The sequence below is a fragment of the Eupeodes corollae genome, chromosome 3 (genome assembly GCF_945859685.1).
Source record: "Eupeodes corollae chromosome 3, idEupCoro1.1, whole genome shotgun sequence".
Taxonomy (NCBI): Eukaryota; Metazoa; Arthropoda; class Insecta; order Diptera; family Syrphidae; genus Eupeodes; species Eupeodes corollae.
Window position 1 is genome coordinate 37,696,200 of NC_079149.1, and position 10,519 is coordinate 37,706,718.

The following is a 10,519-nucleotide window of genomic DNA, read 5'->3' on the forward strand; positions in this document are numbered from 1 at the left end:
AACGCAAACTTCTAGCGTCTTGAGCTTTCGAAATTCATTGTTGTATATGACTTAATAATTAATGGCTTTTCGTATAAAGAGAGCGACACCGCCCCTTGAGTGGAGTTGGGCCGGTCTCTTCTTACGATATTGTAATTTTTATGAGTTAATTTGTGTTTGTGGTTTAGCTTAGTTTCGCTAGCCATAAACACATCTGGACTGTAGTCTTTCAACAATTGGAACATATTGGCTCTTCGTTCAATCCTAATCAGTGAATTAACATTCACAGCTAGGACTTTTAGAGTCGTCTCAGGCAGCGCGCCCATTATTGTCTTAATTGCTTCAGGCCAGGCAACAAAGAGTAGAGATGATCTACCCTTTTGCCTTGCTCCTTTATCTGACTTTGCAGTCCTGTTAGTTGACCTTGAATGCTCAACAATGAGGCTACAATGTAATTCGACACCTCTGGTTTCCACAAAGGAAAAACTTGAGCAGGGTCAAATCTTCAACCCGCTCATTCCCCAGCTTACATTCTCCTTCTTTGTGGGTTTCTAAAATTACGTACACACGCACGCACAGACATCTCTCTATTTCGACTCGGAAAATGTCAAAGTTTTCAATTTGACAAATCGGACCGATTACACTAATTTCCCTAGGAAAGTTAATAATGCGTTTAAATCAATATTTTTTGGCATTCAAAATACTCTCGAGAGTTTTAAACATTCAAAAGATATTGTATCTATTGCTATCGTCTATATTCACATAATAGCCTTATATTTCCTTAATCTTAATATATGCGATTAACCTGCTACCACTTCATGTAAATAGGTAGTAGGAAAATCCAATTAGAAAATTTCAACAAGATAAACCACACACATTTAAGCATCACTTGTTAAGCAATAGAATGCTATGTTAAATAGGCTTTTAGCATAGATACATGTGTAGGTACATAAATGTAGATATAAGACTAGGTCTATAGGTTTGATAGGCATACCTATCCTTGGTTCAATGCTAGGGAAAGATACATATTATAATAAACACCCGCATTGTTAATCCTTAAATTTTCTATTTGATATGCGGCATCAACCACACACATACGTAGTATACCACTTGCCACTTGCCACGCCAAATATACCGCTTAATGTCACAATATTTTAGGTTAAAAACAATTTCGAAACCTTTAACCACAAATTTTCATTTTTGTTTGAAGTGTCTTTTTAATCGTATAAATTTATACATTGAACAATCACAAATAATCGGATAGTGGGTGCGCGTGTTTTGAAATTTCGAATACCTAGCAACTTTGAATAGGCGGCGGCGGCGTTGGCGGTGGCGGCGGCGACGACGATGGGGCATTGTTTGTTGGATAGGTATTGTGGAATTCAATTTGAGTTTATTGACAATATAAACATATTATACGGATATGTATGAATGTTTTGTATGACAAAATTCATTGTTTTTATTCGAATCGATTTGTTTAAAACTCATAAAGATAAAAGTAGAGTTATTAAACGAGGAAACATGATCAAAGGTCGAATATTAAAATAAAGACGAGTGTGTGAGTTACAAGTATAATGACAACGAAATAAGGACTACTGCTTGGTTAACACAATGTATAAGTTTTGTAACATTTCAAATTACTAGCGTACCCGTGCGGCAACTCCCGCAACCAAATTTTGTTTCAAAATTTAAAACTAAATATGCATGTCTCTAACTTTTAGTTTGTCTAGTGTTTTTTTTTTGTTTTTAAATGAGGAAAGCCGTTTTTAGTTTCTTCGGTTCATCAATTGTTTCAATTTTCCCACCCTTAAATCAAAATTGCACATTTCTAATAACTAAAAATTATTAAATAAGGTCAATGGCTACTTTTCTACATCTGCATCTACACTTCTACGCTAATATCATAAAGAGGAAAGATTTGTATTTGATGTAACGAATAAACTCAAAAAGTACCGGACCCATTTTGATAATTCTTTTTTCATTAGAAACCTACATTATCTCTGAGTAACATACACTATATTAAGTACTAGATTACTATAGAAATCTTTAGAAACTCCTATTCAAACCAAGGTGTAAGAAAATTAGCCATAAAATGTCTTTCATCGCATACGCTGCCAAGAGTATTAATGATAGGACAAAAAAAATGTTAGACAATATTTTAGAATACAAGACTATTGATCAAAGAATTAAGAAATGAAATGATTGTGTCAGTCAGCTCGCACATGTTCCGAGGATCTCGATGATAGCAACTGATTTTTCCATATCTTTTAAATGGTTACAGTTCCCTTTGAAAATATCCTTTGCCCTAACAATAAATAAATCCCTGTGACAAACTTTTTCCATAGTTGGTATCGACTTAAGGAAATAGTGCTTTTCCTACGAGCAATTGTGGCACTTTCTCTGGTAGGATCTCCTGAAAATCAATACGTTTTGTTGCCACCTACAAATAACACAGCTAAGGCAGTGTACAGGGAGGCTTAAAGATAAGCCTACATTTTTTTTCTAATTTAGTAATCCATGGTCCTTTTAATTAGCATGCTTATAACATAAACATCTTAACCTTACCTATTTATGTCTACCCGTGCGAAGCCGGGACGGGCCGCTAGTAATTTCAAAAGTGGGCTATGCATGCAACGGCTTGAATTGTAGCCGTTCTTCAGAGGTTTATTTAAAAGTGAAAAATGTTACAAATACAAGTATCAGAATTTTGTTCCCAAAATTACCCCCGCGCGCCGTAGTAACTAATCTTTAGAGACTCTTGATCAGTGCGATTTTTATTTTTGTAACTATGATCTGAAGTATATAGTAAATTCCAACACCTCAGAAAGTATGTTGTTAGTCAAGTTAGTATGTTTTTAGATAAAAATGGTAAATTGTGATATAATTTATATCATGTGGAAGATAGTGCATAGAAGAAGTATGACAAATTTTATAAAAATTGCGTAAGATCTCTTTTAATTAGAAGTCCCACCAATTTAATAAATAATAATTTTTTTGAGAAAAACACTATTTAAGTTATAAAAACCATAGCAAATAAAAGTTAAACACTTAAGGAAGATTACTTTAACGGATTTTTAATTTATAAATAATAATAATTTCATTTCAAGAAATCGCATATTTTTATCTTCCCATAGGAAGTTATTGTAATGAGTCCGATTTTTCAAATTGAAAATTTTGACATTTCTCCACGTTTTAAGATCATAAGAGGCGAAATGATGGAAATAGTGTATGTTGTTTTTTACCATAGCAATTTACAAAAAGAAGCTGGCATGCGACAAACACTGATAACTTCCCATCCCGTTTGTCGATTTGTCTTGCTTAAAAGTTTGTTTTTATGTACTCGTATCAATTTTTACCAAATTTGCGTTGATTATATTTTTTATGAAAAAACGGACTATTGGATTTTTATACAAAAATTACTGAATATCGAAAAAAAATATTTTTTGTGAAATAAAATAAGTTTGAAGATAATATTTTTAATTTTTGAAAAGTTTTAGCATTGTTTTTTTTTTATTTTTTGTAAAAAACTGTCAAATCGATTTTTTTCAAAATTTTACTGAATATTGACATCAAGATTTTTTAAAAGATAAAAGTAAATTAAAGCCAATATCTCAAAGTTATGAAAAGATATTTGAGTCGAAAATCAATTTTTACCAACTTTTATTAATTTTTTCTTTAGGTTTTTATTTTTTGTAAAAAAAAACTATCCATTCAATTTTTCTCAACATTTTTCAGAATGTTAAAAAAACAATATTTCTTATTAGATAAAATAAGTTTGAAGACTAAATTTCAAGTTTTTGAAAAGATATTTGAATCGATATTCAATTTTTACCAACTTTAAGGAATTTTTTTTTAGATTTTCATTTTTTATTAAAAAAATGTCTATTAGATTTTTCTCAAAATTTTATCAGATATCAAAAACATTATTCTTCGTTGCACAAAATTGTTTTGGAGATGAAATCATATTTTAGTCATAACATTTTAAAAAAACGTTAGATGGATTTTTTTCAAAAAATATACTTCTTTGAAAACACGTTACAATTTATTTTATAACATTTAATTTAAGTCTCTATCGGTTTTGTTTCGTAAGATATTTAAGGTTAACCAAAATGTTTTTCAAAGTGCTATGTTAAAAAAAACCACTCACGCAATTTTCTTGAGAGCCCTTTCTGTATCTTTCTGCCTTATTATCTGTTTAACAAAATTTATTTGAAATCGATATCTCTTCTGGTTCTTGAGCTAGGGACGACGAAAAAAAACGTCGCGAACGTACGGACGTCCGAACTTCTTTGCACAGACACACTAAAAATCATTTATTTCTACTCTAGGTACCTTGAAACTTCGAGAAATGTCAATTTGACAAATCGGACCCTCTACAATAACTTCCTATGGGAAGTTAAAAAAGGTGAACAGTTTGGTTAGCCCTTAATATCAACGTAAGCAAGAATATTAAAAAAAAACTAACGGTTTCTTATAAATAAAAAGAAATGTTTGTCACCTCGAATATTTTACGAACAAAAAACAGCGAAGAATAACATTTTTGACATTCAATAACATTTTGAGAAAAAACCAATTGACAGTTTTATTTTGGAAAACATAAAAACATTAGAAAAATATTGCTAAAAGTTGGTAAAGATTGATTTTCGACTCAAATATCATTTCAAACATTTAAAATATTGGCTTCAAGCTTATTTTGTCTTGCATAAAATATTTTCTTAGACTTTCAGTAATTTTGTTTATAAAAAGCCAACAATCCATTTTTTCATAGGATAATTAAAATCTACAAAAAACAGCACTCAAATTTGCTAAAATTGATGTTAGGTTTTCGATATCTTGTGAAGAATTGACTTCAAATTAGTTTCATTCATCCAATTTGTATTTGTTTCTATAAGAAATAAAAACTACTTCCAGTGTTGGTAAGTTACGCGAGTTTTACCAATTTTAATTAGTTACGCGTAATTAATGTAACTAATGTAACTTATGTAACAAATTGAATTAGTTACGTAACTAATGTAACTAATCTATGTTTTTGACATTTCTCCAGAAAAAAAGTCACGTTTTATGAGTTATAAAGTTCAGATATAAAAATTAAAATGTCGGAGTCAAAAAATGAAACAAAGCGTCAATCCGGAAGGCCTGTTACTAATTCGTATTTGGATCTGGGATTCATACCAAAAAGATTCCGAGAAACCTCAAAATTGGTGGTTTTGTGCAAAATTTGCAATAAACAATTGCAAAACACTGCTTTGCAACGATGAAAAGGACACAGGTATGTCTTTAATCCAAAAACAGAACAAATTGTTTCGCTAATGCGACCATTGTGATCTTCAGAAATACTTGTAAGATGCCCGTAGTGAATTCCTAACGGAATGATATAGAAACATATATATTAATTGACGGAGATGAATCAGTAAGTATAACCACAATATTCATCAAATGTTTGTTTACTTGTGAGAAAGAAGTGTAAAATGTGTATTTGCTTAGATTCAATTGTGTGAAGATGGAGTCGAAATCACAACAGTTCCACAATGCATCCTGGTCAACGATTCAACAAATGAAGTTGTTCTAGCTAAAGCCAGCTTAGACTCAGCGTCAGCACACAATCAAGTATCTGGAGAAGTTTCAGTTTTCACTTGGTCTCTGTCCTCAACTTCCTCTTCTATAAGATAATCAGGCATCTGGAGAAGCGTCATCTTCATCGGGCATAAAATCGTCTCCAAAACATCCAAATCGTTATTCAAAGTTGCTTAAAAGATCGCGAGAGGAAAACAAGGCAACAAAACTGGACAGCTTTATTGACAAGATTTCTGAACCGGAAATAGCTGACGTGAGCATGACTTTGGCGAAATATTTTGTATAGATATGTCTTGATCCGTTGAATCTCAACGGAGTTTCGGAATCAGGAGATAATCTTGCTGAGATTGTTTGCGAAGCTATAGATTTGGCTAAAAAAGGACTTCAACGTATGCCGTCGTATCCGACAATGCAAGCAATATGGTGAAAATGGGAAAAAATTTGAAGCATGTCGTTTGGCATTCAACTTCTAATAGCCATACTGGGAATTCGTTAGCAAAAGATGTGCTCTACGTAAAACTTTATGACAAAGTCACCACAATTTTAAAACAATTTAAACAACCAGATCTTGAACAAGCTGTAATTAATAAAAAAGTAACCAAAATAAAGCTGCCATGTGAAACGCGATGGTGTTCATACAGGGATTCGTACGTATGCCTCAATAATAATTTAATTCCAATGAAAATGGCTGCAGCGGAATTCAATAAAATGAAACCAGAAGTGCTTAAATTGTTATTTGACGAAGAATTTATCGAGAGTGTAAAAAAAATGAGTTGTTCCATCCAATTTGTCAGCTAATAAATAATTACCAAAATTCAACAACTTTATTAGCCGACGCTAATTTGGTTAGAGTTAAAAGTTCGAGCACAGTTCGAAAATCTCTATAAATCCCGTCTTAATAATTCACTTAATGTTTATGCACTAGTATCTTACTATTTACATCCTTTCTACTCTAATGACAAATTAGAGAAGGATTATCATTTTCAAATTAATAACTTCCTTTTAAAAATGCTAAATTCTGATGGACTGAACGAATGGGATCTTTTTAAATCCAAAGACGGATTTTTCAAAACTTTATATGAAAAAAATATTGAAAATCCAATTTTGTTTTGGAAGACAACCGATTTCTATGCACCCAATTTTTCAAAGCTTGCGCTAAAATTGCTTAAAATTCCCGCATCGTCCGCAGAAATAGAGCATACTCTTTCGAAATGGTCTTTTTTTCACACCCCTTTGAGAAATCGGCTGTCTTTCGAACGTTCCAAAAAATTAATGTTTCTTTATGGAACTTTAAGAATGGAAGACGTAAATTTATCTTTAGAGGACTTTGAGATTGACGAGTTCAACTAATTTGATACCTACATATGTATTTGAGTTACATACATAGATTTGATCTCTGAATTCTTTATAATCTTTGTTTTGTTATTTTTTGTTTTTATGGAATAAAATTTTTGTTTACATTATAAATGTTATTGTTTATTTATTTCAATGTTCAATCACAGTCAGTAAATTTTATTTTTTAGCTATTTTCGTTACATTAGTTTCATAAGTTACATAAGTTACATTAGTTACGCAGAAAATGAAGTGTAACTAATTACAATTAGTTACGCGTAACTATATGGGTAACTTACTCGAAGTAACTTACGTCAATTTTATTTAAGGTGAAAAAAATATTTACATTATCTGAATTAACCCTAAACTACTAAACTAAAACAGAAATATTTATCAATCTCCGATTACGCGTGCTAAATTATTCTCGGGATGAGTTTTCGTTTCCAGTGTGTGTGGTGTCTTTGAGGTACAAGTGGAGATGGACTGCGTTCACAAAGCCTATAAAATATGCCGCACGGTTAATCCTCTGACTTAGCTTATTTTTAAACCTGCTCTTAACGTAAGAAAGACCTCATCCCAAAAAATATAAAAAATCGGACAAATAACTTATCGAAAGAAATGGTTTGTGTATTGGGTTTGTTCATTCAAATACATAATCCATTCGTTTTTATATATTATTTTCCCAGTATTTCAGATTTTATTTCATAAAATTTTAAGCTTTTCACCAAATTCGACAATTCGTGTAGTTAAGCAGGAAAGGCGTGGAATATAGACTTATCAACCAAATAGTATACGTCATCATCATGATATTGATTCAATTTTTTCATCCAAAAAATAGACTTTTTGAAAATAAGTGAGTCAATTTTAAAACATGTGTCAATTTTTTTTTAAATGTCAAAATTTGTATGTATTCAAGATTATTTATTTTATAAGATTAAAAATTAAATATAAATAATTCATAAATACATTTTTTATACACAACTTCATGAAAAAGACTAGAAAGATTCAGATATTTAAAAGCAAACTTATCACTGTTTACGTGCTTCCATAAATTCGAGATACTTTTTGGTTTTATGGTTAATTTAGCAATTCCTTTCAACAAAATTCTTTGAGTCTTTATTTTTTTTTACTATTCCAGTTTTTCAAAACGAAGTTTGATTTTGATGCTTAGAAAAATAAGTAATGAACCAGATGGTTATCATGGCAAATTTTCAATGAACATTTTGTACATTTGAAGATGTATGTTTATTCCAATTAAAATAGTGAGAAGTCTTGTTAAAAATAAACGAAATCCACATCAATATCTTCCCAACAATAATTTTTTTAATATTCTTTGAGTCCAAAAGCCTTGCCAGAGGTCTTGGGTCCAAACCTGCCTGTATCATCCAAAGTCTTGTGCACGGATGCTGCCTCTTGTGAGGAATTGACAAATCCTCCAAGAGTAATTCTTGTCATGAAAAGTGATTTCTAAAATTAGCCGTTCGGAATCTCCTCTATTCCTGACAACAATCAAAAATTGTAGGTCCCCTCTTTCCCTCACAACAATAGTCTCACACAGTAATGGTAATGGACTGTTGCTCCTCCTTATTTATTTATTTATTTAATTTCTTCACGTCTCTGGGAAATTTTTTTTAAAGATCTAAACTTTAATATTATTTTAAATACTGTACAAAATCTGGAGATGACTCTCTTTTACCACCCTTAAACTTTTTCTAAGCAGAATTAAGGTGACTTTTTATTTTTTCGCAGTGAGGAATTTTTTAATCTGATTTTCCTGGAAGAAAATAAAACAACTCAGAAACTTTCATAAACATTTTATTCAATTTCACTTAATCTCTTAAGATTATTTTACCTTAAAGGTTATAACTTTTAAACTATTTAAAGAAGAATAGAGTACCCATTTTTATTTATTGTTTTACTATTTCTTCTTGAATTTGAAATTGTATCAAAATTATAACATAATTCACTACAGCAGACATCACCTAGAATACAAAACAAAAATAGGAATATTACGACGAAAAACATTTAATAAATTACTTCACTCTGTTTGGAAAAATGAAAAAAAAGTATCCTTACCGCTGTTATCAAACTAATATTTGACGTGATTGTAGGACCTATTTTATATTCCCGGTACTTGTTGTGATTGTTCCATAAGAGAGTGCTAGCAACAATTTGCCGAACTTGGCTATTTCCAGGAAAAGCGTCATCCATCAACTTTATTATCCTCATACACTTTGCTCCCTACAACAATAAAACATCACATAAACATCCAATCACATACCCCCCCAACAAAAAAAATGGTGAGTTACAGAATGAAAAGAATTCACAAACAAAATACAGAAGAATAAAATTCCAAGGCAAAAAGGACACATTCATTCACATCAGAATCCTGATGTGCGGAAATAATCGCTCACCTCCTTCCACGACATCATGCCGTATACCGGCGTCATGACCATCTTATAAGCAGGCGGCAGCAGGAGCAGGAACACACCGAAGAACAAATGCAAGTCCCCGGCCACCGTCAGATTCGATGATCGCCCGAACATCAAGTAAAGCAGACTTGTTCCCAGTGTGAAGTCATGTGCCAGACAGGACACCAAGCAAACTCCATGGACGCTATTCACTTCATCAATCACCTCATAGAGCTCTCGATAAATCTGGACTGCTTTGCGAAGCTTGGACATACGCACATCCTGGTCGACGTAGTGTCTCCGGAGATAAGCTGGAGCCAGTAGTTTCTGTAACAATCGAAATCTTATCCGCAGCAAGTCGGCCACTGTCATGAAGCTAAAGACGATCATGTGCATCCCGAATATAATGAATGTGTGGCAGAAAGTGATTATGTACATTTTGAAGAGGTCACCCTGGGACCACGAGCTGATGACGGCACTATTTATTGTCACACCGTACACAAGAAACACCCAGAAAATTATCGATATCTTGAAAGCAATTTTCTCGTAGCACATCTTAGCTTTGAACTCCTCCATTAGCTGGACATCGATTCGCTCCAAGTGTTCGTAGATGTGGAGGTGTCTGCGGCTTCTACCTTGCATGTTGATGGCATTGAAAAGAAATGACATAACCGCCACGGTGATATCCATTAGGACGACGAACATCAGAACTGTGTCCATTTCTTGGAAATATTTGATGTATTTCGGACTAGTGCGAATGGAAAAGGTTCCCCAAACGAGGCCCATGGAAATTAACACTGGCACTGACAAGCTGTAGATGTACATGGATGCGGTGGACCGGAAACGATCGCCTTTTTTGTAAAACCTCACGTAGCAAAACACGTAAAGCGCCAAGACCATAAGTGTCAGAGCTTCATAGATATTCCGGCAGGGTTTTTTAGGTTTCTTAGCAACTGCCATTTTTCAATAGGCTTACCTCAAAGGAAACTTCCTGAATAAAAGTCCTTGATATCCCACCGGTTAATCGAATGTAAAATGACCAGGTTCCACACAAATGACTTGTGACTTACTTAGCTTAAGAGTGTTCTTGGGACTAATAAGGCTATATAATACCTCAGAAAATCACTGCGGGACATCTCTATAACAATCATGCGTTATTTAAGTGCTGCCATTTGGTTTGATTTTAAGGACTCGAATGTGTATTTATATGACATCGGCCACAT

General features: G+C 32.6%; 1 protein-coding gene across 1 annotated transcript; it reads right to left on the minus strand.

Moving 5' to 3' along the window:
• Window positions 1-8,620: 8,620 nt before the first annotated feature.
• Window positions 8,621-10,256, minus strand: LOC129950421 (putative gustatory receptor 57a). The gene is made up of 3 exons (XM_056062363.1): window positions 9,300-10,256; window positions 8,962-9,126; window positions 8,621-8,659 (listed from the first exon to the last, which is right to left on the minus strand). The coding sequence occupies exons 1-3, from the start codon at window positions 10,254-10,256 to the stop codon at window positions 8,621-8,623; spliced, it is 1,161 nt and encodes a 386-aa protein (XP_055918338.1).
• Window positions 10,257-10,519: the final 263 nt, after the last annotated feature.